A 20,068-nucleotide genomic window follows, 5' to 3' on the forward strand; every position below is an offset into this window, starting at 1 on the left:
TTCATTTTTTTATGTACAGTATAAATTTTGTGGTTCCAATTATATTTATAAAGAAAGGTTTAAGATGTAAAATATTCATAATAATGTTTTTTTTTCATTACATTTTACGACAAATTTGGCATGAAGAACTTCATATATTTTTTAATATTGCCAATGATTTCAGCATATACTTTATTGTCCCGGTGTAAAACACTATATTAAGTTGGTGGCAGTTGATAGTCTTTTAAAAGTTCTTGTAATAATGTGAGACAAAGGGCCCACAGCCTGTTTTTACAGAACAATGAAAGGTTGTCACTGTCATGTAAAAGGTTTTGCAGCTGATTTTTAAATGACGGAGCAATCAGGAGCAATCAAGCTGAGGTGGACATGACTCATCAGTTTAAATGTATGGTCCTAAAATGGCTGCCACCCTGCGATACTTGGTAAACGCTCAAAGAAACACCCAGCTGCATGAAAGACGAGCGAGCGTTTGCTCCCTCCCTCAATCTCTCACTTTTATGAGCAGCTCAACTACTGTTGAGCCACAACGACCACAAAGTGCTGCTGGGTCACGTTGTCATGGCAACGGCGGATCCCTGCTTTATGAGGTATATGTTTTTATCTCTTAAGACGTGGCTCGTCACATGTGACACTCACACATCGAGGTCGGACCACTCCTGCGTGTAGTTTACATGTGGTCCACGCACACACGTGCAAGTCAAACTTAAACATCTTGATTTTACGTAAACACTCAGAAAATAATTAGAAACTGTAAACATCATCACTTTGCTGCCACTAAGCTGACAGGAAAAAATAGAACAAATGACAGAGAGGGAGGACAGATGAGTAGGTCACCACAGCAGATTGGATGTCTAGAGCTTGGCGAGACGTGAGCGAGCTCAGCTTCAAACATAAAAACTCGCTCTGTGCAAATGTAAAGTGCTGATGGAGCTTTTCCACTGCCAATAGGCCCGTACTTTCTGAGAGGGTGTACTAATAGCAGGGCTACTTTCTATAAAATCCAGACTAAATTCACTTTCCCTAAATAGGCACACCCCTTAAAACTGCATACATACTGTACACCTGAATGGCTGGAAGCACAGCCAAAAGCCATTTAACTGAAATTATAGTCTTTTATCACACTTATCACTTATCTCATGTGCGCCTTCAGATGTTGAAACACCAACCCCGGTGTTTGCCCTGTTGTTGCCCTGTTCTTTTCCTTTTCTTTTTTTACTTTCATGCCTGATCTAGAGGTTGTGTACGTTCATCATGAAAACTGCAGTGTGGATTACTTTTTTCTCAGCATTATTTTTCTCTCTTAGACAAGTGAACATGGTTTATATAAGAATCTGGTGACAGTTCACTTTAGACATTTCTTTTTGGGATAAACAAGCCTCCTGACCTGAAAGATGTATTCACCAGGTCGTACATCTGTGATGTCGACCCACTGGCAGTCAATGTCGTGGCGGTATGTGTCCCAGCAGCCAACTGAGATACCCTGCTGTCCCATGTTATAGCAGGCATACCGTTTATGGATACCTGGAAGAGAGAGGAAAAAAAATAGTTGGAAACACGTGAGGAAGATTAAAAAAATCACTATAATGTGTAAATTGTCTTTGCTGTCGGTGGCTGTGGATTTGAATGTCTACCAACAAGCTGAAATTATAACAAGATGATTTAAACAACCTGATCTTTTTTTGGGGACTTTCAAAAATGAAATTAGCAAAAGCGATTGGCTGGAAGCCAAACTCAATTTAGCTTGGCCCCCGATCTTACAGCTGACTTTGAATGCTCATTATGGGATTTCAGCTTTGCACTTTATGTATTCTCAATTCTCTTGTTTGTCACGACTCTGCCCTCATTTCCAGATTTCCCTCAAACATCAGATTTCCACAAGGCATTAATCTGTAATCTGTCTCACCGTCAGGGCAGTAGGTGTCCTCCAGACAGAAGCTGGCTTTGTGACCTTCAGCCACCTTGGTCCCATTGAGGGTGAGCAGATCGTAGTGGGTGAACACCTCAATGCTGTGGTAGTGCCTGAAAATGGGATCAGGGTGGCAAGATTAATACACGAAGGAAGTAAAAAAATGATAAAAAGTTAGTGAAAGAAAGACCTCCAAACATACTGCTGCATGTTTTTGGTTCTTAAGTGTCACCTTCTTCATCCTGTGAAAAAAGGAACACCCTGACGTTTAATTTGAAATGTAGTGCTCATAAATCCTGTTATGTTGTTGCGAAGGCGTCAAACAAACACGGACAACAATTGTAAAAGCACAAATATCAGTTTGGTGTTGCTCTTTCTCTCATTATGGAACCATTCCCAGAGCAGATTCTACCCGAAAACTGAGAGGCAAACCATGTGTTTGCTGGTTGGGGAGGTAGTGATTGGGTTGTGGCTCGGGAGACACAACGAGCTGTGCCTCTCGTTTTGGGACACCGAACCACAACCGCTGAGATAAGAAGCCAGGCTGCTCTGAGTGCAGTCATGGCTCTGACTCTAACAACTGGGTGACCAGTGAGGAGGATGTTTACTGTAAACATCATTTGCAGGATAGAGGATTGTGTTTATTGCATTGAATAACAGACTTTTATATGCGTTTCGGTTATTTATAGTCCAGATCTCAAAAATATCACTGGACTATGTTGCACCCAGAGATCCCATTTCACTCACCAAATGTTAAATTCCCATTCATCTCTTGCTGCAGACATTTCATTTTTTAACCTCTGGTGGCAACTGTTTTTTTTTTTTTTTTGCTTCTTTTTTTTTGTGCCACCTCATAATGATGCCCATTCCAGTGCCATGGAAGAGGAGGTTAGACAGTTTCTCCTTTCCAACCAAACCCTACAGCAGCTGAAATCACCACATAGTTACTCCCTATCTGGTTGAAGGCGTAAAATGAGCAGCTGCTGGTTCGAATGAAAACCTCTAAGTGACACAGTGGCTTGGAGCAATCACTGCAGATGTCTGGCTCATGTTAGGGATCTTCTTTTCCTCTTTCTCATCTTACCTGTGACACTGGTGCCATATCCAGCTTTCTCTGGAGGCCCGGGGTCGGAAATCGGCGCGGCCCAGATTCATGATGCGAGAGGAGAAGCGCAGCAGGCGGCGGTGTCCGTAGGGCCAGTTCATCCTGGCGGCTGAGGAGGACAGGCAGTTCTCCTCATTGGCGCAGGTCAGCAGGTGGAGGGGTCGATCCTCCAGGTAGGCTGTTTCTTGGACAAGCTGAGCGTCTAGGACGAGGTCAGGAGCAGCTGCAGGGGGTCAAGACTCAGAGTTTACATCACAGTCACTGCACAACAAACACAAATATGCCATTGTGTTTGCTGGTTTTGGACTCACTCTCCACACATGTGACTCCTGCGGCCCTGCCTTCTCCTCCTCTGGGACAGTAGACGTGTGTGTTTCTGCGACACTGCTGGATAGACATCTCAGTGCCGATGCAGTGGGTCCCACTCAGCACCACCTCCCCAGCATCTGAGGAGCCAGGCCAGTACCAGGTTTCCTGCACAGAGACACAAGAAGAGAACAAATTAGCACACAAAATAATTAGAGTTCATTTGTACTGTTGCCTTAAACACTTCTGGAATAATGACAAGGAAACGTGAAAAATGGAGGAGCTGGAGTCAAATAGCAGCCTCTGCTATGAACAGCAAACCCCCCCCATTTTTTTTAACCGGAACTATCAGTGCACATTATCACATTTTCCATTCTTTTTTCACAGTTTTAAAACTGCCTGTTAAATGTTCCTAGCAGCCCCCCCTCAGAACACACTCATGCTGCCCTTTCCATGCACACTTCTATTTTCAGTTTGTTTGCTCTGTGAATTTCTCCCGATCTCTCTTCGCCTCACTTTCCCTCTTTTATTTTCGGTGAGCTGGAAGTGGACGTTTGAGAAGCCTGTAATTACCTCAGGCCTCGGTAATAACACAGCACAGACACACAAACAGCAGGACGAAGAGCGAAAGAAAGAGAGAGAGAGGAGAAGGAAGACATATGGGAGCACAAAAGTTTAGAAAAGGAAGGAATGAAGTAGAAAAAAAGCATCACTATTTTGTGGTGTGTTGCTTACCTGATGAGCTCTTGAGGCAAATCCCAGTCCCAGCTGTCGACACACCACCATGGCCTCATTGATGCCCCAGTTCTCACTGCAGACGGATCCCCAGCGCCTCACTCCTCCGACATCCATCAGCACCTCCACACGGCCCTCTGCTGGCTCTCTGCCTCCTGCCAGGCGCACCTGAATACGGAGGGAGGAAAAGCGTTTTTTCTTGTGAGCAATACCTCTTAATGACTATCTGTGAATATGCTGGCATGCTTTCGAGTGTGTTTCTTACCGTGGTCTGCATGCCAGTGTTGGGCACATTGCAGCGGATTGCTACATCCTGGGTGTGTTTGCAGCTGTAAAGTGGCACCACTCTGTAGCGACACTCTGTAATGGACTTCTCCCTGCCTGTGCACTGGACACTGTTCATGTGGATGGGACCAGTACCTACAGAAGAGGGCGTGAGGCGACAGTTGATAGAATCACATGTGTCTTGCTAAGCGTAGGCCACATGCAAGAAGACACACACACAGACACAGTACATAAAAGTCTCTAAAACCTGATGGTCCTGCAGCCACAGATGTCCACAGAGAGGGATTAAAAGCCCAGACGTGATCGGGACCTCTGATGTGGCTCTGAAACTGAGCTTAGCCAGAGAGCTTTTCTGTCTAAATGACTGTACTCTGTGCTGCACACTGCACACCAGGGCCATGCTTTATAAACCAAAATAGAACCAAAATGGCAAAATGGAGGAAAATCTTTGAACGCATCTATGTTTGCGTAGGTGTGTGAGGCCCAGGCTAATGCCCCATAGAGCCCTATAATTTGGCTTTAAATAGCTAATGATGTCATCAGGTCTAGCTTCGAGTTCTTTGACTGCACTACTCATGAGCCTTCACATGCCTCCTGCGACATACAGATTCACCTCTTCACATGTTTTATGTTCACATGACTTCAGTAAACAGGCCTGAGACAGTAAAAGCCACAACGCTCCTTTCTCACATTTAACCACGTTCATTATTGAGTGAACAACACTATAGTACCTAGTTTAATAGAGCCCTAAAAGGAGCACTCAAATGGTTTCCATCAATTACTTCATTAAGTAAAGTAGAGAGAGGGAAATGCACCCACTATTATAGGACATGCTATGTGCTCATTTGGGCAGAAAGATAATGGGAGGAAATGAACGTGATTACAGAGTTACTGCAGAGGTACAGAGGACAATAACTGAGTGTGAGAAAGTGGTGTCTATGCTATTTCCTAGGAAAATGTTTAACTCTATTATTGCGAGACAATTTTGGTGACCATATTTTCATGCCTGCAACAAAGACAGGGCCAAAACAATCATGTCTTTTTGAATGTTTGGTCGTTCTCAGTGCTGATTGCCTGACATCTTGACTTTCAAAGCTGCGCTAGCTTTTCACACACAACCAGTTTATTTTGTCAACACATGGTCGCTGGAACCACCTAACATAGCTTACACTCATATAATTAGTCATGGGTAGATTTCCTCAACAATCAGCCTCTTCGACAGAAGTAGAAGTGAGGCTGTAAACATTTTCTCTGCGTTTATTTGTCTGCTCATGCCCATGCTTCTTGGAGTGCTGCATTTAGCAAAAGATATTGACTGAGAAATGTTTAGTCTGAAGGGTTCACTGAGCTGATCATGCTCAGGGTGCATGGTGAACTCAGATACTGATTCAAAGTCACATATAACTGATCCGATCAGCAGCCAATGGTCTTTATTGTACTCTATGATAACTGACCTGCATGAATGTCTCACAATAAACATTAACTGAAGTATAATGCATCTTGAAAGAGCTTTCTTTCTGTGAGACTTTGAATCAGTATCTGAATTCACCATGCACCCTGAGCTATGTGTGTGGCTATGTTTATCCTACCCTGTCCCAGTTGAGCCTTAGTGAGAGCCTCCTTTGCTGTCCCGAAGCCCAGCTCCCTACAGACCACGCTGGCTGCAGTCATGTCCCACAGGTGGTCACACACAGTGCCCCACTTGCCCTCCTGCAGCACCTCGACACGGCCCTCCCCAAGACGGGGCCCTGCCTTCAGACGCACAACAGGCTGGAAAGAAAAAGGAAGAGTTTAGAGAGAAATGGTTTGTGATGTGGGCATCTTATTTTTTTAAAGCTTATCTGGATCTGGTTGCTCAGCTACAATTTCAGATTGGCTCGCCTGGCTCTGTTTAAAGTTAAAAAAAAAAAAAAAAAACACACCTAAAAGTCACTCTGTAAATCTGGACAGTGTCATCTTAACGTTTTGGTTTTTGGACAGATTAACAGATAAGTCGTAGTGCATAAAATCTTAGAGGTGCTGATAGCCGAATTGTGTTACCATTGAGCAATGCTAGCTGTTTCTGCTTGTTAAGCTAACAGGCTGCTGGTTGTAGCTTAATATTTACTATTCAGATATGAGATATGATATGAGACCATGTATTGTACTGTTTTTGAAGTTTGACATTTGGGAAAATAGTCTCTAACATGCAAAGGGCTACGTGAATATTTATATATCAAATATGAAAATCAGGTAAAATTAGCTTAGCTTAGCATAAAGACAAAAAAACAAGCAAAACAGGTAAAAGTAAAAACAAGCATAAAACACATAATATCTTTTTTGTTTAATCTGTACATAAAAAAAGAGGGTTTTTATGGGTGGGGTGGGGGTTATGTGCTGGCAGTATTTCTCGGTGCACTGACATAATGTTTGTGTACAGATTAAGCAACAAGATATGTATTAATTGCCAATCTATATTTTTTTAAACTTTTCTCCTCTACACTGACCGGCACGGGAGGTGGTGCAGGCGCTCTTCCATTACGTGTGAACTGGGATCCAGGAATACAGCGGACCACAGCATGCATGCCTCCCCTGCATGGCACATCACTCCTGGGGAGGGACAGCTGGGCCTGACACTGTGACAGAGAGGCCTCCACACCCTGACACTGCACTTTCTCCACCCAGTAGGCCTTTTTAGTAATCTGTGTCCTCAGCCTGGAAGGGGAATGAAGTGGAGGAACAAGTAGAATGACAGGAGAGATTTATTTGTATTTACATGAATTAGGATCCTCTGTACTGAGAATATAAAGTTATTATGCTTCAGAGAGCTGATGTTAATTTTACCTGGATGAATCAGCTAACTTGGACTCCCACTGTTTCCTGAAAGACAGAGAACATCACGCTCTTTTTTAGGGTTACAACTGTACAGCTTTACATCCAGTAGACTAAACAACCAGCTTATATCCAGTCTTATACACTCCCACAGTCTACTCCTATGCCCCTGCCTCCTGCCCAATCTCTTTTTTTCCTCCTCAATCATCCTTTCTTCTCTTCCTTGACACCCCATACTCTTCCATTCTGATCATCAAACCTTAAATAAACAAGCCGAAAGCCATAAATATGAAGGAGACACAACATGCTGGAGAGGGCGTGTATTCTTCTGGATAAACATAGCCTCGTGTAAGAGACAGGGACTGAGGGAAATTTGCAATAACGGATCACATAACTCCCCATTTCTTTCTTTCTTCCCTCTCAAACCACTACCTTCTTGTCATGACTTTTTTTTTTTAGATCTTCCATTTCCACATTCATGGGTATTTCTGTTTTAGTGTTTGTCTATATGTCTACAGTGGATGTCTGGTTTTGGGCATGCATGTGGAAAAAAGCCTAAAAATATGAATAAACCACTATACATTAATCCCTTGAAGAAGCCTTATTGAGGTCTGCCAACTTCAACAGGGTTTTCAAAACTGTGTCTAGTTTCATAGGTATTACCTTAAACTAGAGTCAAATCCTAAAGGGAAACTGTGTATACACAAAATGAGGCCCCCTATGCCTGGGCACACACACACACACACACATACACACACACACACACACACACACACACACATACACACACACACACACACACACACACACACACACACCCCATGCCAAAACCTAAAACAGCGAGAGAAAAAAAGGAGAATTCAATAAAAAGAATGATTCACAAACCAGGCAGAGTCTGGGAAGTGTCTTTCTACAACACACACAAACACACACACATCAGAGCTGACCACTTGCATCAGCCAGTGTGACCACAGACAGGTGCAGCGTGACTGACGCCCTTCATGAATGTGCCTGAATTAAATGAGTCAGAACACCAAGTATAGACAGGAGCAGAGTTTACTGTACGACCAGATTCATGATGCAATTAAATATTTAAAATGAGACATGTTTCATCTCTGGGAGAACCCCAGTACCCTGGTATTCCACAGGTTATTATCCACAGTCCCAACATTAGATGAGAAATGTGTTTGAGGCTGGAATTAATCCTGAGCCAGAGAAACTACTGGATGGAACATGTGAACCACAAATCATTCACAATCCAACAACAGGCCAGACAGTGAGGGGCAAACTTGTATATACAGTATAATTTCTTTAACAGTACAATTTCCACCCTAATATAAGTTTACATATTATTATTTTGTTACTTCTTCTGCAGTCCAACAGTAATGAAATGTAATTCGAACAGCCCGTCTGGTTCAGACAGCTGAATACATTTATTTATCTTCCTCTTTTACAGTGTGCAGGCTCAGTGTGGGTAAATCTGCAAAGAAACTCAAAGTCTTTGCTTCTCTCTGCATTGTACTTGTACTACCAATACATTAATGCTTGGAAACATATCATTGACATATCATGACCTTTCTGAATTGATATGGTGAGCGAGTTAGCAAACAGCTGCTTCTTTACACATCCAGTTATGGAGGTACACCTGTTGAATGTAAGTCCAACATTCACTCTCTTTTAGCTCTGTTTTTGGTCTACAAACTCCTGAGAAAAATATCTGGCTCTGTAGCTGCTAAACGCTTCACTATGTTCACAAACTACAACCAATGTTTATATGTCTGCTGTTTGGTGCTGAGCAGGTAGTTTGGTAGTTTAGTAAGTTTTTTTAAATAAAACTTTTCATTGAAATTAGCTACCTGCTGCGAGAGAGCATTGAAAACCATCCTTTTTTGTCTTCCCTCCTTCTTTTCCCCCTCAATTCTTTTCCCCTCACCCTATTTCCTTTTGTGGCATTTCTTCTTTTCTCTCTCTTTTTCCATTCTTCCTCCCTTCCTTCCTATTGCCCTTTCTCTTTGTTTAGGTTTCAGCTGATCTGAAAAGCATGAAAGTATATTGATCAACAAAACGGATATAGAAACACAGGCTGTTCCAGGGTAGATTTCTCTATGCTGATGAGACAGAACCTATGACTTTTCTGTGCAAAGTCAATCAGTTTATGTATATGTTAGCTGTGTATGATGGTGTGTGTTCACTTGTGTCTATTTGCATGCATGTGTCTGAGGCTATCTGTGTGTGTTTGCACAGTTTAAAATGTTTCATAACTCTGATAAATCAAAGTGAGAGAGACAGGCCGTAAGGGGGTGTTAGTTCATGGTTTGGAGGAGGGGGAAAGAGCACTACCCATATAATTGCCTGCTGTGCTTGGCAGTGTCTGCTCTGTGGTCGAGCAGTAGCATGTTGGTTCACACACACCAGACATGGAAATATGCACGTACATATCAGCTTTCCCTGCCTTGCCTCTGTAAAAACAAAGCTCTTTAAAAACCCCAGCGTCGTTACCCAACACTATGACTGCATGCTGGGAAACACGGAGCGAGTGATGTAAGACTGAAGTCTCTGTGAACTGGGCTACTTTTATGAGCATCACTGAACTTCACAGGAAGAGCAAAAGTGTATGGTTTCCAGACACATTTCAGTTATCCTGCAGAGAGCTGAAAACACTGTGTGTGATGTTCTTTGTCAGGTCGGAAACAAAAGTTGGAGCTGAGTTAAGGCTTTCTCAGTCTTATAAGGAGATTTAAAGGAAGGGAGGTGAACCACAGTATCAAGCCTCAACACAACAAACAGGTTGTGACCGCAACACTTCTGCTGAATCCCTTCAACCTGGATGAAGCTCTCTTACTTCTCAGGATCTTCAGCTGGATGCCAGGTTTTTTATGCAACTCTGACCACACAATACCATAAGCCACACTGGAGAGAGGAGCTGGCTGTCAGGAAAGCAGAGATAACCTGTTATTATGCTGCATGAATGCAAAGCTGCCTGACTGGAACAATCAACTCAGTCAGGAGACAGCAGGTTGCCACACTAACTCCACAAAAGCCTCTAGACAGTCCCATCAACCTCCGTGGAACAAAACTCAAAGGGGTCATAATGATGTACTTTCCATGAAATGTGGGTTTTAGTATAATTGCAGCAAAGGAATTAAGTGTGGCCTTAAAAAAGGCTGTAACTGAGGACGGGAGAAAAAAGGAGCAGGGGGTGAAAGTAAATTAGAAGAACTGAAGAAGTTTTAAGTCAGCCTCAAAGAGAGTGTGGATGTGATGAAACAAGGGAGCTGGAAAATGGTTTTAGTGCTCGCCTTTTGTAAGCATGGCAAAGTGGGGGAGTATTTAAACATCTGTAAAAACGCACTGAGCAACTTAACAGGCAGAGACAAAGGCAGTCACACCAAAAAAACAACCACATGGCCAGAGAGGGAAATGCTGACATAGCACAGGCGGGTGCAGCAGGTTCAGTCGAGAGAATATTCTAGATTAGAGGATCGCTCAAACCATAATTACAGCTGTTCAAGTGGATGCAAACCCTAAAGAAGAGCAGGCATGGAGCACTGCCAGCACAATGGGTAGCATCGGGAAGATGTTGTGTTATCATAAAGACTGATGGAAAAATTGGTTACTTTCACTTTTGCTATTGTGTGTGATACTGTTTGTCACAATTTCATAGTAACAAGAAGACCAAGCATCTACAGCCATGCTAGTGGCTCCTGAAGGTTGTCCACACAGTAATGCTTTGAGCTAAATGCTAACATCAGCATGCTAAAGCTCATAATAATGCTGTTAACCTGTTGATGGAGAAGGTATAACATTTGCCATATGCAATACGTTCCCATTCTTGGTTTGGTGTATTAACATGCTAACATGCTCAAAATGTCAAAATGCTTATGTTTAGGAATTATTGTTCACCATGTTCACCATCTGTTAGCATGTTAACATTGGGAAATTAGCTGACGTGAATGTCATTTTGAAGGTATTAAATCAAAGTATTGGACAAACTGAAATTTTGATCTGATGGTGGCACTAGATTAAAAGTTAGCAAGTTGCATTTTATTTAAAAATATATTTCAGTCTGGACAAAATTGGTGCACTGAGAGACCAGCATTGCTACCCCCAGAGCCACGCTGCTGGAGGGGCTAAAATGTCTCTTACCACCAGGTTAGTCCTGATACAAATTTAAAAGGGAACATTTTGAAAACATAAACAGCATAAACATCTGACTCAAAATACTTGATTGCAAATGCCAGAGATCCACCATATGCTGTGTTCTTTTCTGTGAAAAAACCCAACCTACCCCCCTCAGCTGTTTACTGTCAGACAGAAATGGCTGCTTGATTCATCTCCCACGTAGCTGGGTGGAGGTTGACAAAAAACAAACAACATTCTCTGGCCTGATCCTGTCTTTACGTAAACTGCTGGTTGAGTTCTTGGCACAGATATGTGATGTTTCTCCAGAATACTCTGAGGTGTTTTCACCGCAGAGAAGTCTACATTAGCATTAGATTTAGAAAGTCAGAATGATGGACAACTAGGCTCTGACGTCTTTACTCTATCTTCGATGTGAGAGGGCTCATAGTTTAACCAGAAGGACCAACATAAGTAAAAGTGAGCTTCTTGCATCATTGCATCTGGACTACACTGCTTCATTTCAAGGCTCTAATGCTGGTGGTGAACAGGGCAGCTGAGGAGAAGCCTGTACCCTGCTGCCGAGCAAAGCAGAGCAGGACACAAGGGGTAATTATTGGCAACATGGAGAGACAGATGGTGCAGGGCAGGCCAGCGGTCAGTACAGTCGCCCTGTTAGCCAAGCCATAAAAAGACCTCTGTGGGCAGACAGACGGACACACAGAGGCTTGTATTTGCATGTGCACAAGCATGTGTGAGTGTGTTTGTGTGTTTATTTGTGTGTGCACATGGATCTTGGATGTAGTTTATGTAAGGTCTCGTAGGATGCTGTGTGATGAGGGTGGAGGGAGGGATGTATTAGCATGTGTGTGTGCAAGTGAGGCATTGGGGTTTTGCTGGTATGTGTGTAAGAGCTTTGAAGGTTTGTGTAGGAGCTTCAGTGGATATTTATGGCTAAAGTTAGACAGATGAGTTGGATTTATGGGGATAAAATCAACATAACAACCTGACATTATTAGCATAGCCAATGATTTGTGTTTGAGGGACAATGACAGAGCTCTGAAAACATGAACAAACAGAAACCTTAAGTCCTTCTTCTTCCCTTCTGTTCCACTAGCTTCTGATTTTCTCATAGAGGGTTTATTTCATAGGTCTGTCTGAAAAGCTGAAACATATTTTTGGACTTTTCCGTCTATATGCTGAGGTAAATGTGTATTTGTGACCATACTACATAGTAAAATTTTAACACATTATAATTTTAACAAGGTAAACACTGTGATGTTTTACCGGGATTCAGTCGCTATATCTCCCTTTTGGCTGTAGCTGTTGAATCCTAACAAACAAATCATGATGTTCTCTTTGTTAAAACGTTGGAAGTGTAGTCAATTTTAAAACTGCACTAAGTGATGTTTTGTTCACTTGGGGGCAGAGGAAACTAGCTGTGAAAACAGTACTAACATATCATCTTACTTTAGCATTTATGTGAAGTCATGTCTCTGTCTCTGTGTAGTTTTGTGTCCTGCCACTAAACCCTCTGCTATGTTCACCAGCTAAGTTGCTAACTGTGTCTGTCTGCAGATTTGTACTGTGCAGGTACGTGCAGTGGGTTTCTAGAGCTTTTTCACTGAAATCAGCTGCCTGTTGTGTCTGGAAATGGTGTTGGTGTGAGCTAATATAATATAATATAAAAAACTGAAAGAAAACATGACAACATGTTACTTTTATTATAGAATGCTGTTGTTTAATCTGTTAACTGGTTTAAAATTTATGAATGTAATTTGTGATTTAATTTGAATCTTCTCTGTTAAGGGATTATTGTCTAATGATTTTGACAGAGACATACAGAGACATTAAATTGCCTCTGACACACCACTCTGCATTAGAAAGTGCTTCTGCACACAGTTCTTTCTGGGAGTTTCTTAATTATGTGAGATTAGAAACCATGTATGGGAGGATTCATGTAAAGACATACACCATGATGATGATGATAATCTTGTAGTCTGGATCTGACATTAATAACATACTCTCTCAAACTATTTTCAAGACTTGTTTTGAGGCCCTCTCAGCCAATGTGGCAGACAGGCCTGGCGGACAGCCGGGCTCGGCTAATACCACAGTGGACATGTCATGCCAAGTGTGGTCGTACTAATGACAGTAGTTGTGGTCAACCTCTACTACAGGGGGATGGAACAACAATCCAGGCATGGGGCTGCCTAATCCATGAGGGGATGTGTAGTCCACCACACTTTTCCATCCCTTTCATAACTATACACCCACACAAAGACACACACATCCGTTTTTATACACACTCTCTCTTCTTCTGTTTCCTTCCTCCTCTATTACTCTGCCGTGTCCCCTCACATACTCACCTGTAGCTGATTTGGTCGAACGCCTCTGCAGCAGGGAATCCTAACATGCCACAGACGACCCTGCTGCTGCTCATGTCCCATCCCTGGTTACACACGTGACGCCACCTCCCAGCATGCTTCACTTCCAGCACTCCCTCCGTCACCAGACCGCCATGATTTCCCAGCACAGGCCGTAGACGCACCTCCTCTAAGTGAACCCTATGAGATCCCTGTCCATGAGAGAACGCAGCTTTTGACTGATTTAAACATGACTGATTATTCAAAAAAGGAGAACTACTTTGTTGCTTTTTGTACTGACACAGGAGAGAAATGGATCTTTGTCACACTTATTGAAGACTTTACTCCAACCTCAACCCACATCAACCAAGCTTTTGTCCTGCACTCCAAAAGAAGAAAAATTTGATTTCATAAACATGACCTCATCTTTGATCAAACAACACATTGTTTATTTAAATATCTGCAGACACTACACGATCGAGAGAATGATAACATGAGGAGATGCTATGTCTCTAATCATCACACTCTCTAATCATCTGCATGACGTACTGTAGGCAGCAGGATGGAAACTAACAGAAAACAAAGAGTTTGCTTCATGTGTCATGATGATTACAAAATGGTGAGGAAAGTGTAAACTCTGCAAGTTGAAAAGGAAGAAAACCAAACACAAGTGATAAATGTCTTGCAATTTCCTCTGTTATGAAGTTCTTGCACGTTTGAAGCTGTTGAGCGACTGGTGTTTTAACTAATTAACTTCAGGCCCTGCTGCTGCATATGAAGTGGATCTGGAGAAGGTTTGGTTTTAGCTTTGTCTCTAATTATATATTCCCACAAATGACATTTCAGCATAGGAGTCTGAATAAAGTGAAACTGGTGTACTTCTTTGGTGTGCACTAGAGGTTGTGCTGTCTGTGTGTGTGCGTTTTTACCTGTGTGTACTGAGCATCAGCCTCCAGTCCCATGTCTGGATAACCTGGGTCTGGTTCCACATGGTTCCCACTGAGCTGCTGATTCCTGTCGCTCCCCCTCTCAGACTGGAGTTGGGAATGAGGCTGCTGCTGCCTGTTCACCTGCCCCTCTGCCTCCCGTCTCACTGCTTGTGGACTGCTCCGCGCCATCTCCTGCCTCTGCCTGTAGGCTGCACCATTTATCAGATGTGAAGGCAGCTCGTGTCCTTGTGGCAAAGCCTGGCTCACCTGCTGGGTCGTTCTGGAACCTCCTCGATTCCGTCGCAGGATCTGGATCTCGTGGCCGTTTTCCTGTGGTGAGACGCTGCTGCGACGGGTAGAGGATGGGTTGCGATGGAGGGCAATCTCATGACCTCTTGCAGAAGAAGAGGAGATGTGGGCCACAGGTGGAGCTGGAGGGGACACAGACTGTGGCAGTGGGTTTCTCTGTCTTGGTTGGCTTTGTTGTTGCCTGGAAGATGAAGTGGCCTCCCCCAACGAGACCGGGGGGAAGCCAGGTCTCCTTTCTGGGCTGCAAATGACCCCCAGGTCCTCAGCGTGGGTGCAGTCATTGACTCCCCACCCATTGGAGAGACATTCTGCAATAGAGAGCTCTGTGCCCCTGCAGCGCACATTGTCCAACCAGATCAGACCTAAAAACAAGAAAAGCATGTGGTAAGTCATTGAATCATTAATTAGTGAACAAGTAAGTAAGGTTTTCAAAACTAAATATACTTGGCTGGACATACCTTGCCCCTCACCAAACTTGGCACTGTGCGCCCAAGTAAAGCTGCGTTGAAAGCCCAACTGTCTGCACACCACGTTGGCCAGGTTAAGATCCACCTCATCATCACACACGGTGCCCCACGCTCCATTATAGAACACCTCCACACGCCCCTCATTTGCACCGCGCCTCCCTACACCTGCCAGACGAACAAGCACCTCCTGAGCTGACAGCGGAGGGGGGTAGAGGAGAAGCAGGAGGAGGAGTGTGGACAGGGAGCTGAGGCACAGCATCCTGGAGAAAAATGGAGAATGAGGGACACCAGGTAAAGAGAAGTACAGCAGCACAGAAAACAGAGAACATACATGTCAAGTAGAAGCCCCATAAATAAATATGCACATGTTACCGCAAAAATCCCAAAAATCACACAAAGCCATAGAACTCACATTCCATTCTCTGACAAAACATATAATTAGAAACTTCTCCTCTAACCCTAATGGGACATTTCACAGTAAAATGAAAGATTGATAGATGTTTTTATCTTTCAAAATAATCAGAGTCGTTTAAAGGACAGTCAGAGGCTTGAGGAGCATTGTGAAAACGTAGCCCTCAGTCTGAACCAGCTGGGGCACAGGGAGTAATAACTGAAGCTAAAAGTAGCCTCCTCATCCAACCAACGGAAACCTTGGCTTTCCGCAAACCCTCAAGCTGAGCTGCATGTATTTAGCCAACAGACACAAAAGCAAATAAACACAGTCATAAAAATGTTCTCACACATAAATAAAGCAGCAGGTCTGCGTATCTGTGAGAGGCAGTTTGGTTAATGAGAAATGATTAGTTCATCCACCTCTAAAACCTTCACCTTCTATTAAAGAAGAAGAAGAAGCTGGAGAGGAGGAATCTGAGGAAGAGGAGATGTGGAGGACCTTGCATTGAATGAATTCAGCCAGGGGTCAATAGTCAGCTCCACATATGGATAACATACATTCATACAAGAACATAAATATAAGCAAATAAAAACAATAACTCAGACTAACGAGGGCTGAATTGAAGTTTGTTAAAAGGGTATGGATAAGTTCAGGTTCTCACAAGGATGAAATCTTGAATTATGGAAGAAAGATAAACTGAAGCAAAGAGGGGGAAAATGAACAAGGAATGAAAAGAAAGAAAATGCTGAAGTTGAACTCACCTATCCGTTGATCTCAGCCTGGAGTCACTGGAAGAAAGAAGGGAGAGAGCACTGGAGGAAAAGAAGGCAGTGAGTTTAGTCCTGCTGTCTCTCTATTCTCCTCTTTTCCCTCCCTCTCTCTTTTTCTGTCACTCCCTCAGATTAGCTACTTTATCCATCCCTCCCATTTTGCTCATTTAAGCAACTTTTCTCTCCTTTTCATCTGGTCACGTTTGCCCTTTCCATCACCTATCACCCATCAAACTAAACCTAGAAAAGGGGAAATGAGCCACGGAAATCAATTAAAACACAAAGGAAATACAATTAAATTAATACAATTAATTGTTTTGGTTTCCCAGCTGTCAGATTAGAAAATCAACAATTAGATGATTGTGTAATATTTAGTGCATCCCAACACATATCCATTAACACTTGCTTTATCTACTTACTTACCCTGCAGCAGGTAATTAAAATCAAACCAACCTCTATCTTACAGGCTGGTCACATGGTTGGATGCATGGGACACGTGAGCTCAACTTATAAAAGGGCATGATTTCATAAGGATCTCTTATTGTTTGTTTATCAGTCTCATTTCATCGTAACCCTTGATGTAAAAAAGTTAAAAGTTAGTTTCCCCTCTGATGTCTGAAAGTATGAAAGTGTGTGCATTTTTTTCCACACAATGGCTAAGTCATATACACACACTCACTTGTACAACTATCTTTGTGGGGACCCGTCATTGACATAATGCATTCCCTAGCCCCTTACACTAACCTTAAACATCACGGCTGAATGCCTAACTCCAACCCTTACCCAAGCCCTAACCCTTAAACCAAGTCTGAACCCTCAGACAAAGCTGTCACACCTCACAAGTATAGTGGGCTCCTGGTTTTCAGATCCCATGAATGTAGAACAAGTCTACACACACACACACACACACACACACACCACACACACGAACACAGCCCTGGCACCATCCCATGCCCACAGTTAGTGGTGTCATGAAATAAAGAAATAAATACTATGTGCTCTGCAGTAAGAATGGATCTGCCTGTCTGAACTCCGTCTCTTTGCATGAAGTTCAGTTTCATAACATCCTCAGTCGTGGCACCTCCTCACTTGAAGGAAGCCTTCTCTAAGAATAGAGACAGATGGTGGCTCCATATTTAAACAAAGAAAAGCAGATATTCCCAATGCTTTAATACATATTGTGTTAAACATAACTAAAATGAAACATCAAGGAACATACATGATATCTACAGTGATTTATGTAATTTTATCTTTAAAATTCTAAAATGTTTGGTGTTTATGTGTGGCTTTATGTGTGGCTGTTTATCAGTTTTGTTGTTACTGTAATGCTTCTTCAAACCTAACCTTCTCAAATATTAGAGACGTTTATGTGAACTTGAAAAGAAAACATAAAAGATATTATAAAGTCATTAGAACTCATAGTAGATCTTTAAAACAAATGTTACAAAACACAGTAGTATCTACATCCGTAGATATTAAACTTACTAAACCACTTTATATATCATGACAGAATATTTCTACCAGATTATGATGCTTTTGTGGTGGAAGACAACTCACTGTAATGAAATGTGTCAGGAGAGGAGCTATTGAGGCTCAAGAGCTCACTCTAGTGGCGTAAATCATTACTATGGTTAAATACTGTAGCTTGAAATGACTTTCTCTGACTTTTAGTCTATGTATTACTGTTTTTATCATGTGGTCTGTATGTAGTTTATTGTATACTGTAGGACCCTTCAGTAACATTCATTTGGACAGGCCACTGTCTTACATCTTTTGTAAAATTTGACAATGATATTACTACAGTGGCTGTGAGAGCTCAAAACACAGCAGCTTAAGAAAACATCACAAGTTCAACAGCACATACATTTAGAAGAAAAATTACTGGCGGCAAACACACAAAACACTGAAGGTGGAGTGACGTGATGTTATGTTCACTCTTTTCATCTAGGACAAAGGGCCAATGGGGCAATGCAAAAAAGGATTCACGGGTCAGTTGTCTCTTGGTACACACAGTTAAGGGCTCAAATAGTAGCCAGTGTTTCAAAACCCCAACACAGGCACCCATCTCCTAAAGCCCCTCTGAAACTGGAACTCTGCAGGAGAAGAAAATGTTTTGTGATTTTTAAAACATTCAGTTTGAATCTGTTTTACTGAACTTTTAACACACACACGCCTGTGTGGCCCATAAGTCCTGAGTGCTGGTACATCTTGCCAGTCTAGGATATGTTAACTAAGGTGTAGGGGGACTGTGTGTGGTGGTGTGAGCAAGAACATCTCAAAAAACATACAGGTAAAACTCACACCATATCATCTACTCCAGGAGATATGGTACCACATATGTAATGCTAACTGGTCCCTGCTAAAACTACACAAGAAAAAATATTCTGATGGGTTAACAGTTTTTTTTGTCTCTGTGGTAACTGCTCTGTGCATCACCACACTGGCTTGAAATTAAACCACTATGATGAAATTGATCCTACATCACAGATTAACAGAGCTTTAGTTTACTAATTTTAGCAGACCAAAGAGAAAGTGATCAGTTAAGATCAACTTTAGTCATTAAATCTAAGATTTGGGGTAAAATCTTTTCATTCATTGACTGTGTGAAGTCTATCATTCATGGACATCAGAATAGATGTGGTTTCTCCCTGTGATGCCAGGCCTCAACTGCAAACTGAACTTTTGACTTCAGTCTGATTTTCAGTGACTAACACCTGCTCAGCTTGACTGAAACTAGATTGCAAAATTATTCTGATGAATACTCGGGCCATATATTTGTATTTGTGTCTTTGGCCTAAGTTTGGCCCATATACAACATGAGTGTCAGCCAATACTGGCAGATAACAGCCAGGCATGTATTTCGCTAAAACAAACACAGATGTGTGGCCAGAATGATGTTGCTATCTGACTGACCTTTTGAGTCAGGAACATACAACATGGATATATTGACTACATGTTTAAGATTGACCTCCCCCTATACTGTCCTCAAATGTGTAGACTATAAAAAAGAGGCTTCAGTTGCCTTAATTTTCACCTATTATGGATGTAAACACAATCAAACAGCTTAAAGCTGAGTCAGCACTTTAATCTCAGTCATTGTTTTATTTGAAGTAAAATGCCACTCTCAGTGCGCGTGATGTTGTTTATTTCACTGACAGACAGCTGCTGTGATCTCTCCATCAAATTTCAAGGTTATGAGGGAGGTTCAGTGTCCATCAGTTGTGTGTATAACTCTCAGTACCGCAACAACCTGAAGTACATCTGCAGAGGAAAGCAGCCCTCCACATGTCTGCAGCAGGCACTAATCACCTCTGACAACAAACGAAAAGGACGGTTCAGACTTACTGATGACAAGGTGTCAAGGAAATTCACAGTGAATATTACCAGTTTGACCCAAGAGGATTCTGGGTCGTACCTTTGTGGCGTCAGGTTGAAAGGTTTTATGGAGCTGTGCTCTTTGTAAACTCTTGGTATATCTGTGTGAATTCACATATTCACATGTGTATTTACAAGTTGTTGGAAATAAATTTTCCTTGTGATTTGTGGTGATATACTATGTCTCCATG

The 20,068-nt window shown here is 42.4% G+C and overlaps 1 protein-coding gene across 1 annotated transcript; it reads right to left on the reverse strand.

The window, feature by feature from the left end:
- Positions 1-1,384: 1,384 nt before the first annotated feature.
- LOC108886003 (lysyl oxidase homolog 4) lies at positions 1,385-16,566 on the reverse strand (the record flags this gene model as incomplete). The annotated part of the gene is made up of 13 exons (XM_018680600.2): positions 16,494-16,566; positions 15,330-15,598; positions 14,563-15,233; positions 13,637-13,845; positions 7,161-7,196; positions 6,824-7,031; positions 5,927-6,107; positions 4,318-4,472; positions 4,053-4,220; positions 3,323-3,485; positions 2,991-3,234; positions 1,904-2,019; positions 1,385-1,521 (listed from the first exon to the last, which is right to left on the reverse strand). Coding segments are annotated over exons 2-13 (2,556 nt in total), but the record flags the coding sequence as incomplete, so codon positions are not given.
- Between the last annotated feature and the right edge of the window lie 3,502 nt (positions 16,567-20,068).

Source organism: Lates calcarifer, unplaced genomic scaffold (genome assembly GCF_001640805.2).
Source record: "Lates calcarifer isolate ASB-BC8 unplaced genomic scaffold, TLL_Latcal_v3 _unitig_105_quiver_983, whole genome shotgun sequence".
Taxonomy (NCBI): domain Eukaryota; kingdom Metazoa; phylum Chordata; class Actinopteri; family Centropomidae; genus Lates; species Lates calcarifer.